Here is a 15,175-nt window from a genome sequence, read left to right as displayed (position 1 = left end):
TTATGTAGGGTTTGTTTTTGCAACAAAAACGTATAGCAAATGTGTCTTAGCAAATTAAAAAAAAAATACAGTTTTTGCAAAGTAAAAGTGGGTATAATAATGCCTGACTTTATCTCCTAACTGCTGCACTAGTCATACTGCCCATGATTTCCCTTAGGAAGCTTGGAAGTGAGAATATCAGTTGAAAACTTTTTTAGGAACAGATCTATATTCAGCACCTCTTTGTTTACTTTTCAGAAATCTGCAATGAAAGGTACCAGAGATTTTGGTAATGATTTCTTTCCCCACATATTACTAGCAACGTTTCATTTTAGAGTGTTGCAAAGAAATTCTGATACGAGGAAGCCGCTATCTACAGTACAGCACATTTAATCAACTTCACTTGCCAAGTTCTCTTTCAACCCACAGTTCTTACACCACACTGTTTTGAAGATTAGCTTCTTTTAAGACCCCCTGGTTGGCACCACTGGCTTAAAGGCCTTACTTAACAGCAAAGTTTCCATCACCCTTTGAGCTCTTCTGACAGATCCGAGCACTGATTCCCAGTATAGACACCGTGGGTTTAGGCCAAGTCCAGCTCAAACAGAAGAAGTGGATGCAACTGGAATTGTACAGAGGGAGTAGAGGTCACAGAATGACCCACCATGTTTTGTTTCAATTGAGAATTTGGCTGAAACCCTCCTTGGAGAAGTTCTTTTTTCTTACTACATGGAAAAGACAATTCTCTGAAAACAAGGCTACTGGGTAAAAGCTGGCATCACAACACTCTCTCAAAAGGAGCCTGCACAGGCTTTGTAAATTGCCTGTTGTCAGAAGGCAATGAAGAAAAAGAGAAAACTGGGGTGATGGGAAAGAATGGACCAACAAGACTGCGTTGCATCTCCTGAAGCCGTACAAAGTCAGATTGATCAACCAAGTCAGCAGCACCAGCTAGCTTGCAGATAGGCTTAAGTATTTCCCTTTTAAGTGTTCAATCCTTCAAAATTTTAACATTTCAGTTTAGTGTTATTTAACTTCAAAGACAGAATATTTAAAAGAGCACTGTGTAAATCTAGCTGAAGATTAAGTCACACCCAAAGAAATCTTAGGGCTCAGCAGTCAATTGAAACACTGTGACACTCTCCTCCCTTAAGAAACCTGCATTCAGCAGCTGCTCACATGCAGGGATGAAGCCTGATTTCATTTACACAGGCAAACCATTGTCTGTAATTATGTCCTGAACTGCTCTGGTAGCAAATTTGAGGTGCTGAGAGCAGAAATTGGCTCACAAGCTGTTACATTTGGTAATAAAAATGCTCACTAGTGATTCAGCCCACTAAATGCAATAGTGGCATCCATTATATACTGCTCTTCCTTTCTTTGTTCACAAATACTCTCTTTGTTTTGAAAGGTAAATTTTGTAAAAGGGGCAATTTTTCCAGAAGTACTCTAATAGGTGCCATGAGCTGGGTGATAATCAGACATAAAAAGGAAAATATTAGCCATCCTTGGGGAAAGTGAACTATGAAATGGAGAAAGGTCATCTACCACAAACACTGGTGACATAGTTCATCCTCCTTAAAATGCACCTGGGACAGATTCTGAGAGATCTGTCTCAAGATACATCAGGAAATCCTTCCTTCGTTCAGGTCTAGAGCTGGAGAAGACCCATGGGTACCCAGCTAACATGCTACAATAATTTCTCCTGCCTCTACACATCCTCTCTCCCCCAAATATTTGAGGTACATGCAAAGGCTTAACATGTGTGTTCTGAAGAGCAGAAGACACTTTCTGGGTTCTAGCCAAGAGATACCATAGTACAATAAGATTATACAGGACAATAACATTTTTTAAAGTGACACAAAATTTACTAGGAAAAGCAGTGAATGTTTGAAAGTATTAGCAACAAACTAGACAAATACACTTCAACTTACAACTTAAGTGCATGAGATGGCACAGATTCCATGCATGCCAAGTTATGAGCTCTCTGAGTATCTACCCAGGTGCAAATAACACAGGGCAGAAATTTGTGAAGTTCTCATTTCTTGCTGAAACCTGATCAGAAATTAACACTAACACAGAACACTGTTTTTCTGACAAAATCTTCATGCAGGTAATAGGACTGATGGAAATCTCCAACCCCGTGAGTGCCGAGCACTGTCACAGTGCTGTGCACATCCTCTGCCAGCCAAGTGAAAGGCAAACAGCTGCTTCCACCCACCCTGCAGCTGTAGCACCAAGCCACGGCAGTCTGTCTGACAACAGCTGCAGAGAACTGACATGAATCAGGAAAAACATACTGCTGCCAGTATACCCAAGGTGAAAACAGCAGAAGCTAACTCTACAGCATCAGCCACTGGCACCATCAGAACAAAGCTATTTAGAAAGAGGAGAACATACGTACAGGTAACTTTAAGCCACTTTCCGGTGTTGGAAGCATTTTGTATTTTTCCTCTTACCAGTGCATCGGCCACAGCAGCCTCCAGATCTGTGCTGGTGCTCAGGACTCGCATGGCATTCACGGAAGCAGGCATCCTGCCTGGCTGTCCGAGTCCAAACCGGTCTGCACAAAAGACAACAGTGAAAGGGATTGTTAAATGAATTCACATTCATTTGGAATCCTGATCAGGTGCCCGAGCAGTTCTCCCCACGGACTCTGGGAACTTACAGTGCTTTTCCATCAAACACCCTTTTACCCAGAGCTCCAGAGAGTCTGCCATAAGGCTGAGAAATAAACTACTGTTTGTTGGGCGTTAAGAGGCAATTTTGGATCCTTAGGGCAACTTTGCATTTATTTATTTTAAGCTGGGAATCAGGGTATCTATTTTCTTTTTACTCAGTTGTCTCAAAATTTTATTTTAATATCAGAGACAGACATGCCCATCCCAATCTGGCAGTCTCAGAAATCAAGAGAAAGCCTCTCATTAACTTCAGAGAGACAGCACCATGCCCAGTGTCAGAACATGTAAGTACCCGAGCACTCATCTATCCTGCAGCCTTTTCTCTCAGGCAGGGATGTGAGACTAGCAGCACCAGATTAGCCTATTTTATGTCTCAAGGCTTGATTAACCAGTGAAATATATTCCTACACCTTTACGGTATAAAAATAAAGTTATAACTCACTTGTGAAGTGACTCCAATTTCTGTTTAGTACTGCTCTTGAGAAGCAGTTTATTCCAGAGCTCTATATCAAAACTGGTTTTGAGTAGACAATATCAATTTTTTCCCTTTGAATTTGATGGCAAAGCTCTCAGTAGCATCCAAAGCAATGGCATTGAGTCTAAAATGCCACTTACACTCCTAACATCAATTAGTTTACTTTATCATTTGCCCAGTCTACCAAAAAAGTTACTGAAATTAGTTTCTTTAGCAAAGCCAAATGCAGAAAGGTCTACTAGCAGAGATATGACAGAATCAGTAACTTAAGTATCACAGGCCAGGTTCTTGCAGCCCTCCCTCCAGAGGGGGGCAGATCAGATACCAGATACTGGGATCCTGGCTCTGGTCCACAAGCAGAAAGATTGGGTATGACATTCCAAGTTTTTCTTTCATTGTGGGCTTGTGTTTGCTCATGAAGGACTTAGAATATCCCTCCTGGAACATATGGTTACACCTCTGTCCCTGTACCCACACATGCCAACAGGAGTTTTGCCAGCAAATTCAGTGGAGCATGGATCAAGCTGCATGAACCCCATCTAAGAGACCTTCAGCTGATCCACATCAAGCAGCAGGAGAGAGAGGTCAAGTCACACAGGTCTTTTAATTTTAATTTAACAGTGGAAAAATACTGCTGAACTGTATCACAGATTTGCTCAAAACTGAGGCCAAACATGGTATTCAGCAGCTTAATGTGTTTTTGGGGAAAAAAAATGCATATCACAAAATTTCATTGCTTTCTTCTTTATGAACCTACTGCACTGAAAAATCTTTCAGGGATTAGCTCACACTGACATGCATAATTTAAATCAGAGATTGAAGTCGGCCAGTTCTACTGTCCTAATTACAAAGCTTTATTCGAGATTAAGCTACTGTGGGGAAACAGGGAAGATTTTTAAAATCTGAAGTATTTTGAAAAGAAAAAACCCCCTGCAGACTAGTATTTACTTCAAACAGAAGTGATATCTGTCAAAATTTAATGTTTCTTAGAGTTACATACCCAGACAAGACATTTCTGATTTACAACAAAAGCACATTTTCTACAAAACACATTACAAAGGAAAAAAAAATAAACAAACTTCTTAGAACTACTGCCAAAAAGTAATCAAATCATGACATTTCACAAAGAAATAAAAGTTGTATGTGTTATTACTATCCCCTTTTTTAATGCACTTGGGTTGAAGAATCACTTCAAATATGAAGACGGAATAGTGCTTTATTCCTAAAATGGAAAAATCTGTGCACCCTTAACAGAAGCACAGAGATGATAATGCATTAGGTCTGATTGAAACTAAAGTCACCACTACAGAAATATATACACTATAAAGCTGTACAGAAGACAAGCATTTTCCTAAGTGTAAATGAGATCTGGTACAGTACAAGGGCTGTAAATGTTGCGGTAAATTCTGGTCTTGGTTTTATATTTAAATCCAACTCAATTACATTACTCAAGTGTTACTGAGATGAGAATTTGGCTTTAACTTTTGAAACTACATAGCATGAAAAATACCACTGTCATTTGTTTTCAAATAAATTTAGAACATTAGAAAAGGGAAGATAGTTGTTTGGTTTGTTTTTTTTTTAATGAAGAACAAAATGACAAAGTAATTCAATTGTAGATCAGTTTAAATGCCCAGCATAAAGAAACAAAACTGAGCTTTTTCAACACATTAAGTACAGTGTGGCATGCTGGCTTCTATCTCAATGGCTATCAGAAATCTTCTAAACCACTTTGTTCAGTGATTTTTAAATTCACAACACCCAGGTTAGTCTGGGCTTCTCCCCAAGACACTGCTGCCATACTTAGGTGCAGAAATAAGACCATAGGAGAGACCTCAATGTACCTCTGATGTGGGGCTGGGAACACATCTGGCTCCAGGAATAACCAGTACAGCCAAGCCCAATCTTACTGGGCAAGAAATCTGTGGATTATGCTCTGGCCACATTCCCTTGTCTCCCTGGCTAGATTCATTATACTTGCTACAAACTTGGTGAAAATTTGCAAACACCATTATTAATCCTATTTTTTGCCATTTTTCAGAAGATTTTGGCCTTCTGTAGTACACAGGTAACCATACAAAATTTGATTATGCTTTGTACCAAACCACAGGAGCCACACATGAAGTGACTATCTCAGGAAGCCAAAAGCAAACAAAGCTTAAATCTGTATTACAACTGAGCTATTTTAGTTATTTTTAATTATTTTGGTTAAATACAAATTCAAATCGTTATTTGAAAAATATCAGTCAAATCAGCTTGCATAATTTCTGTCGAGAAATGTTTCGTGTTTTAGCTAAATAGTAGCCATTTAAGTAGACTCATGAGAAACAGAGTATTTCTCACTCCCTATTTGAAGGGTGTTAACTAAATAATTTTCAGTAAATTCCTTGCACAATTTTAGCCTCCAAGGAAACACTGAAGCCCTCATCTTCTACATTATCTTTGTCCCACAATTAAGTCTCTGTTGTCCCAAAGCTAACAGCCCTCATTCAATTCTTTTTAAGATTCCCAGTAAAACATCCTTATTTCAAAAGGAATTATGGGTGCTCTATAACTGCAAATCCAGTACAGTGGTGGGACAGAAGCAACTGGAATCTGCATTCTCATTACATGTAACCCTCAGTCACCTCATGCAAAGCCCAGTGAAATTAAGGGATTTTTTTTTTTTTTTCAGAAACTTCCATGTACTTTGGACAAGGCCTTCAGAATTACATGAACGATGGATCAGCATGTGTTATGCTCCAAAGTTCATCTTGAAAGCTCATCAGGTGCTTAATTTTTGCTGCTCTTGTGTATTTTAGAGGGGATCCCACAAAGAACTTTCATTAACAGAGACAGGAGTCCGAAATATTTAGTAATAAATGGGGTGAAACCCATTGGGACTCCTAGGCACTGGAAAGTGCTACATTGCTAAAGAGGAAACAGAATTTGCAAGTACTCTGCATCAGTCAGGATTTAGCCCATGCTGCACAACTGATCCAATTTACAGGAGAATTGAGAAAGCCCTGGATCACCCTTTGTTTAAACACTGTTCACAATGTTCCTAAAATACATAAAATTAAAAACATCCAATAAATGAAACTCAAAACAAAAAGCCACGTTGAACAAAACCAGAACAGAAAGCCCCGCAGTGGTGAGAAGCACATGCCGAGTGCTGGCTGATGCACACGATGGCAAATGTTAAGATGGTGTAAAACAAGACTACGTATAAGAAGCGGATTCATGCAGTTAGCGCTTGTTCACCTGACTGCCCAACAGAATCAGCAGTGGAGAGAGCACTAGTGGACCTGGAATGACGTCGAGAAGCTGCAAGTAGAAGGAATGGCAACACCCACAGGATTAACACACACTGAACCTGAGACAGCAAACGCCACAATCCAAAGGGGATGCGTGTGACCGCTACCGGCAAGGGTGTTTCATAGTGACAGGGAATGGCGTTGTATGTGGATGCGTAACAGGTACAGTGCAAGCCCCACAGCGACGCCTCCACCTGTAGCTTCCCCCTTCCCCTCGTGAGCATAAACACAATGCATGACAAAACTCATTTGGAGCAGTCCCACACCGGGTGCAGCTCAGCAAAAACACCCTGATGCACATCAGCCACGTTCCAGACCCGCAGGTCTGGCAGGCAGCTGTCACGAGAACGTGGAGCACGTAACTACAGAGAAGGGTTTAGATGTGTCTGATCTAAACCCCAAAGTGAAGCCATGAGGAATGGTTACGAATTGTGCTTGCAGGTATTTTTCCACAACATTCTAGCCTATGCATAATAAAACCAACATTAACAAAGAGAATGCGTAACCACATAAGTAGAAAGAGTCATACAGGGAGGTCACCAACCACTGCAGAGGTCCTCGGGTTGGTTTCTTTTCCAAGTAAACACACGTACACACATATTGCAGGTGTTGCTACTTCCAAAGGTCTCTTGCTTTTAACAAATTTTGCATACATGTTTCTTGAACCTCAGTATGTACATGCACAGCTAACGAGAATATGCACATCACACACCTATCCAGAACGACACATGTATACAAATTGTTAAAAGCAACGGAGCACACAACAGTAGCAGAGGAGCCTAAGCCAAATATAGCTCCCAATTCCCAGTTGTTAGCAGCACATCAATCACAAAACGCCTTTGGAGAGGTTTTCAGTTCTTGGATTCAGCATACGAGTAAGTTCTTTACGAAAGTAAACGAAAAATGGGCCCAGTCATTTCCAAATTACAGAAATTTTGTCTTTCTAAAGAAGTTTTCCCTATGTCTAGCAATGACATGCTCACCAGCTCAAAGCAACTGACCCAAGAAACCGACTGTTCATTTAAGCAATTCATCACCACAGACTCACTGAAGGCCTTGTTGCTTTAGCATCATAACTAGTACTGTCAAGAAACTGAAAAAGTAAAGCAGAATCACCTTACAATACAAATAGGCTTTGTCAATTATGCACATAAGTGTGCAGCAGAAAGTCTTCTGTTTAAGGCAAAGCATTCATAAACACAAATACTAATATAATGAAATAGAAATCAGCAAAGTGAGAAAAATAAAATTTTGTGGTCTTTTTAACTTGGAGAACTTCAGTAAAAGCTATACAGAATATGCAATGTGATCTTTGACCATGGAGAACACATGCACTTATTCAAGAGAACAATCCCACTGACATCATAAGTAAACTCATGAAAGATTTGCATGATCAGTGCAGGATTATGGACTGAATCTCACAATTAAGGTTCGTAGGTCACAACTGCTTTCTCCCAAGCCATCGACTGTGCCCCTGCAGACACCACTGGGCAAGACCAAGGCCCAGGGAGAAAAAAGAATAACTAAAAAATAAAAAAACCCCACATCTCTGCAAAGAGGCTGAGTATAGACTCACTCTTGAGTGTTTTTACTAACTTAGGAAGCAGGACTCTTGATACACAGACATGCATACCTGCACAGCAGCCCCAAAACAAGCTGCAAACCAACATTTACAAGGTAAGGATGTCAGTGCTGACTCTGACCATAATACCCTTAAATGCAAGAACCTTGTCATTTACATACAGCTACTCTGAGTACAATTCACAAATATACAAGTTAATCTTTATAAGCAAAACCAGACCATGCACAGCAGGATTAAATTACCTTTGCATTATTGCAAGATTAACTGGGTTCTAAAAATACTGTAAGAGAACCACACTGTTTTGCCTTAAATTGACATATAAAAATTTCTTTGATATGAATTACACACTACATAATTAACAAGTTCATGAACGTATTTGAGCTTAAAGTATTTCAATGAAAACACAAGAAAAAGGTAATAGGATATCAACTACATTGGATTACTGTTGTTACATTGATATTTCCTCCCCACATAACCTTTATGACCTAATAACAATGTATTTCTAGAAATGCATTACTCTTCAGGTAGTAAATATCATGAACTAAAATGAGAAGACATTCTCCTCACAGTTTGTTAAAACACATCTGTAACTAAGATTTTACAGTCAGTGTAAGAGTCGTACTCAGCACTGGTGGGAGTCTACAAAGCTCACACCATCCATGGTTCTAATACACTGCATTTGCTTTTCAGAATAAGGGCTCAAGACTTCAACTACTGTATTTTCAATAAAATAAACAAAACACAGCACAGTGACATAAAACACTGACGAGTTAACACTGAAATCCAGCCTGCTTATATACTCTGGCTGGAGGAAAAAAGCTTCATCCAAAATTGAAGCTAGGCAGGTTAACCATAAAAATAAGATACAGTTGTGGATCTACTGTCTTTTTCTAGCTTTGGTATGAAATCAGCTTCATTAAATCAATAAAAAGTTAATCTATTTATCTTAAAGAGCTATGAACCAAGTTATGAATGTGAGGGTGAACTCCTTCCACTTTTCACCAAAAGTTGAGATATTAATGTAAACAGATTATTTTATAGCTCAATATAATGAAGTCTTTGAACCCAAAAGTTTCTCCAATATTAATTAATGCTACGTTCCATTTACACACTACATCATGTAACTGTATTTTGTCACTACGTGCAAAAGAGATCCTGTAACAGCATTCTTCATTAAACTACTACATAAATGAAAAGGGCCTGGAGATCAACTGTATTTCATGTCTGAGATGACAAGTTTTGATACAACAAGTAATGTATTTGGTTGAATATATGACATGGTATTTGATCAGAAACATTAACTATCTTGCTGTATTCAGCATTGTGCAGAAAAACTTCTGCATATGGTAAGTGTAATGAGATTTTCTATTTGTACTGTACACTTAAGCTGCACTTCAATGATGCTCCTTTAAAATCTCAGTCTTTCCATGGTTTTAGGCTGCCTGACAAAGTTGCCTACAAAACAGCATATGCAACTTAATTGATGATTGACTGTCCTGTAAAACCTCTACAAAAAGAGAGCTGCTATCTCCACTGGAGCATTTAGGATAGAAATTACATACTGTAACTATACTTAGCTGTAAGAAAACTGAATCATAAACAACTGAGAGTCACTCAACAACAGGCTATGATGCTACAAAACTACTTCACTGTGACCTAGAAAATCCAGGCTTGCCCTCCCATAGATTTCCATCAGTGTTATTAAGCGAAGCACAGCAGCCCCATACAAGCTGATTCAAATGAAACTAAAAATTGCTAAAGTTGAAACTAAGCTATTTCCCTGCTAACAGTGAAATGCTGAAAACCAGAATTGAAGCATGCAGAAGAAAACAGAGGGTGGAAAAAAAATGGGGTTGGAAACGGGGAGTGTCAGGAATCCAGAGGACAGAAAAGAGCTCATTCCACCTAGCAGTGTCTTGAAAGGGCAATCACAAGGGAAAAAGGAAAAAAAAAATTGACCCTTAAAGCTCCAACACCTACATGTACTCACCAAGTGGAGGGAAGCCCCGAGCAGGGCTTGTATCTCGACTGCTCTCACGGCTGGTATCACGACTGCACCCCTGACTCATGCTGGGTCGGGGGATACGACTGCTCCGTGCTAGCATGCAGCATGGAGAGTTTCAGAGAAGGTGAACAAGTTTAATGAGGACAGAAAGCTCAAAGTCAAGTCACATTTCTGTTAGTTATGGTAATTATTACATTAGTAATTACAATTTGCAGCAGCTTGCTCAGGCTCTTTACAAACCAACTACCTTACATGCTGAGCTGTGTTTGTGATGTGAAATTTCAGCAGCATTAATGTCTGGCTGACAGTCTGCTTTTTTCTTAAGCAATCCAAGTTTTGTTATTCAAGTAGAGCAGGAATCTTCAATCATTTAGGGAAGCTCTACTGTTGCAAAACAGATGAGGTTGAAAGAAACCCTTCCGGAATATTTCTTCCTTAATTATAAAAGAAACACCCTTCTGGAACAAAATAGCAGATGAAAATTTTTTTAAAGTAATCATAATACCAAAATCTATTTTTACATAGATTTGCCTTTCACAACATAGTTTTTTGAACAAATATCCTAAGGAAAAAAGAAGGTGTACGCATAGACTTGCAGAGATATCTTTCTCCAATGAAAGATACTGGGAAAAACATTAAGAACCTGAATACCTGAAAGACAGGTTAAAAAGTGATTTGAATTTTAATAGAACAGTAGCTTCAGATATTTAACAGAAGCTAACTTCTGCTCTTCAGACATTTCTAAAAACTTATCTTTATGGTTTTATGTGCATACTGATTGAGATATATGCACACTTCAGGGGAGCTTTAAACTATATTCTTTAGTTTGACAAAACCCTACACGCTTGCAGACGTTTGAGACCGTATGTGCTTTTAAAATGTTTGCAGAAAGCTATTTAGCAAGCTTTATGCCTGGTAAAGAATACAGTATTTTCTCAGGGCAAAAACCAGCAGTTAATTGTCAGGAGAATTTAATGACAAGAGGCATTTCCCTTGCTGTTTCGAAAAAGCAGTAGCATATTTCAAGTGTTCAGGAATCGCTGTTAAGGAATTTTCTCAAGCACAGAATAAAACCTAATCTACCAGCTTTGATGACAACACAGCAGAGGTACATATGCATAACATGAACGTGCTAACACTTTGACTGTATCCTCATATTTATAAAAATAATGTAATTTGCATGCTTCAGAATATATATATATATTCTTATAAATCTCTATTGGTTTGTATACAGAACTTAAAAGCCTAGACTCAAGATGAAATTCCTCTACAGTGCTTCAGTGCTCTCACATACACTGGATATATTAGCATCCTTCAAGCAAAACAGTACAGAACAAAATAGAAACCTTCATATTTAGACTTTAAAATTCAAATAGAGACTTCTGCCAGATTTTTGCTTTGTCAAATCCCTCCCAGTTTTGCAAAACCCAGTTCGCATCTCTCAGAAGAATTAATGGTTCTGATGGTTGACCTCTGATGTCAGACAATGCAAGATGAGCTATTAACCAAGCTGATTAGATCACCATAATGTCTCATGGTACGGGATTAGATGGTCTTACAATAAATAAGACAGACTAAATTATAAGAACTGGATGAAATTAGGGTCCATGAGTACAATAATCGCATCTCAGATGTACAAGGGAAAAAGCTTACAGGTGAACTACAGGTAAAAGTAACACTAAAGTTCTTCACACAAATACTTGGCTTGAAATTGCAGACTGTCTACAAGCAAACTTCTCATTCTTGGGCCTCATGCTTAGATGTAAATAATGGCAGCCTTAACATCAGGTTTGCACAAGCAGTCATTTCTCTTATGCAGAAATGATCTGCCCATCTTTTCTATAATACAACCCTACTAAAACCAGTAAAGGCTCTTTAGAGAGGGAGAGATGTGAATGATTAAAAAAATTGATGGATGCACACAATAGATTCTCCTTCCATACCAGCTAACAGCAGCAGCATGAAGGATGACGAAAATGCACTTTAACTGCATGAGGACACAGTAGTAGGACAATGCTACACATGAAGCATAATAGTGACTGCACAAACCAAACACTGGGTACTTCAGGATTAATGGTCAAATAAAAGGGTTGTATGTTACTGGATACAAAAGAAAATCAAGAAAAAGAAATTGATTGAAAGGAACTGAAGGATGAGTCTGTTGTGGACTCCCAGGCACCTGCCTCACACTTTCACCACTGTGTTGTGTAGAGAAGATTTTGTATCAGCTACTCAGACTATTTCCTTTAGACACTGCCAGCAGTAAAGGCCAGCAGTGTTGTCATTTAAGTAAGTGTCTCACACTGTGACAGCCTGTCTCTGCAGCACAGGGAGCAAAAGCAGAGAGAACAGACACAAGTCTCAATTTGAGAATTCTAAACGCCCAAAAGCTGGACAGAAATCAAGTGAATGAGTAGCAAAATGGATTAAGAGGAGTAGGCAGCATGAAAGTAGACAGTGTGTCCACAGCCAGCTCTGCTGTGAGAAAGTCTAGGACAGGATAAGGACGGGTTGTTTTCATAACATTCCAACTTTCTAATGTGTACTGTACAACTAAGTTTTACCAATTTCATCTGGAAAGTCAGAGCACTTGGACATGGCTCACACCATTATTAAAACACACTATTAAGCTGTCTTACGCCAGTGGAACTCAACAGATGCAAATATCACCAGCAGAACATGAAAGTGCCCCTGTTTACCAGTCTACCACTTGGAAGAAACTTGTATTTCATTAGGGTGTGAATTCTAATCATTCTTAAGTGGAGACTAAAAATCAGCAGAGACTTTCTTACATCAATACCAGCATTTTAAAGAGTTTGAAATTCTGCCAAACAGCCAAAGGAAAGCTCTGCAGTGGGGAACACCCAGTCAAAGCAAGTCAAGAACTGCCTTCAGATTTCCAATAAACATGCACAGCATAATCCCAACCAGAAAGAGTGCTGCTGCATGAAACTGACAGCTGTGCCTTCACCACTTTCTGGAGAATGGCTACCTTGAATCTGTCCCTTCTTTCAGATCCAGCTCTGCCACACGATCTGCAGAGCATTCAACAGAATTAACTTCAGGCTGATAATTTTCAATCCATGGAAAATGGACATCACCCGTTTGAGCAGATGATCTCCTTCAAAGGGCCCAAAGAAAACCTCAAAATTAAGTGCACTGTACTCCTTCCCAACAGGGTATCATCACTAGCCAATCTCACTGAGCAGACAGCAGAGGCAAGCTTAATACTGAAGTGTCACAAGCAGAGCCATATAGGTGACCCCACAAGACCTCAGCAGGCTGAATGTGCTTTGTTGTGCTGCCTCTGGGAAAACAACATACTTATCAAGGTTCCCAGCACACAGAAGGAATCTGCTTTATGGATACCTGTAGTCATGTCATCATGGAAATCAAAGCTAGCAGCAAGCTACTGATCCTAACAGGCATCCACATGCAAAGGGCTCTATTATTGCTACTGCCCCAGGAGAGCCTGAAAAACTCCAGTGGATGGTTTCTGTATTTGGAATCAAGGTGAGTGGGAGTCTATTTAATGAAATGAACAAAATAAAATATCAAAGAAATACAGAGACTGAAGCAACACAATAAGAAAGCATAAAATACTGTTAGCTACTATGTTACAAAGGAATAAATACAATGGAATAATGGTATACAGCTGACAGCTCAAAAGCTATCTCCATCTGGGTCAGTATCACAACTTTCAGGATCCAATAAATAGACAGAATTTCTGCAGCTGAACAGGAAAGTGTCAGACACTCCTGTTCCCGTAACAGCTCAACCCTGGCTGTGTCCATCAACCTGGCGGAAATGGGTGAAAGCCACACATCTGATACATGTCAGAGCTCTCTCCCACTCTCAAAGAACAAGCACTGATTGTGTTCTCAGGGAGCACATCAGAGAAATGAGATACAAATTACTCTTTCAAAAGAATTCAAGGCTCCTGTAATGTACCTGAAAGCAGGCAACCCAAGAGTGAGGATTTCACACAAGGCAATTTCCCTTCAGGTGCACAAGAATGTTTCAAATCAGACCACACAACATGATGATCAGTTTAAGCATGTTTCATGGTACCATCCACCATTCTTTGCTTCCTCCTAAAAATCAGTGCCCTTCTACACAGTGATAGCAGAACGATTCTCTCTAGTATTTGGGGGGCTTTACATTTTAAAAGCAACAAACAGAAAAGCACAATGTATTCATATAGAGGCCATAAAATAGATCAGACATGAGAAGAACACAATTTGGAAAAGCAGTCACAATGAATATGCAGTATTTTTTATGAATCATAACGGCATATACACTCAGGTGCTTTAAATTCATTTCAGTATACTGGAAAGAATGAATAAAATACTTCTTTATTACAACCTCCTCTAAAAAAAATGCAGCTCAAATGTAAAACATAAAACTATTGCTAAGGCAATAGGTATAAATTTAATTACCAACAGTAAGGCTATAATTTCAATAAATTTCAATCTACTAGTGAAGCCTTTGGAGATAAAAAACAATTTAGTATTAATATCATTTAAAATGTTCTTCTACATTAGCTTCAAACCTATAAAATAATTTCTACTAAAAAATGAAAGTGTTCAGACAGCACATTGAATACCTTTTCACTTCAACTCAGATACACAAAATTTTATATATATGATATTTACTCACCTGACTTAAAAAAAAAGTCTGCTGAAAAATTTGAAAATAGAAACTATTACAGAATATTTACATAACAGTCACTGAGAGAAGAGTATCAAAAGCAGAACAGTTAATGCATACCTCTAAAACATGGTCTAAGAACATGGCTCCAGGATATTAAGGATGAGAGAAGCAAACCATTTAAGATGCAAATTTTCTAAAATAATCCAAGAAGGTGCTTTTTGCCCTTAATTCCAAGTGACTATGAAGACTGCTCAACTCATTTTAGGACTAAGCTTACATGAGGTCTTTTTGCTGTGATGGTTATTCACAACAATTGTTCCTGCTTCCTGATCTAATAACATTGCTCATGTTGAATTTCAAACAGAAAACACATCATGACATCTTTAGGCTTACTTTGAAACCATGAGCTCAACCTGGAAAATTAAAATTACTCTCCTATAAACCACAATCACATTAACTTGTCAGCTGAAAAACTCAGCAGAATAACAGTAACATGAACAGTAT

General features: G+C 38.8%; 1 protein-coding gene across 1 annotated transcript in view; it reads right to left on the bottom strand.

The window, feature by feature from the left end:
• CLASP1 (cytoplasmic linker associated protein 1) overlaps positions 1–15,175 on the bottom strand; it is a 162,229-nt gene that overhangs the window by 52,731 nt on the left and 94,323 nt on the right. The window contains exons 23-24 of the mRNA XM_008638298.2: positions 10,004–10,111; positions 2,439–2,542 (exon numbers count right to left, since the gene is read on the bottom strand). Of these exons, the coding sequence (XP_008636520.1) occupies positions 2,439–2,542; positions 10,004–10,111 (212 nt within the window). The remainder of the gene's footprint in view (positions 1–2,438; positions 2,543–10,003; positions 10,112–15,175) is intronic.

Source organism: Corvus brachyrhynchos, unplaced genomic scaffold, assembly GCF_000691975.1.
Source record: "Corvus brachyrhynchos isolate BGI_N302 unplaced genomic scaffold, ASM69197v1 scaffold126, whole genome shotgun sequence".
In the NCBI taxonomy this organism is placed as follows: Eukaryota; Metazoa; Chordata; class Aves; order Passeriformes; family Corvidae; genus Corvus; species Corvus brachyrhynchos.
The sequence above is the reverse complement of the archived record's forward strand: the minus strand, read 5'-3'. Positions and strand labels throughout refer to the sequence as shown.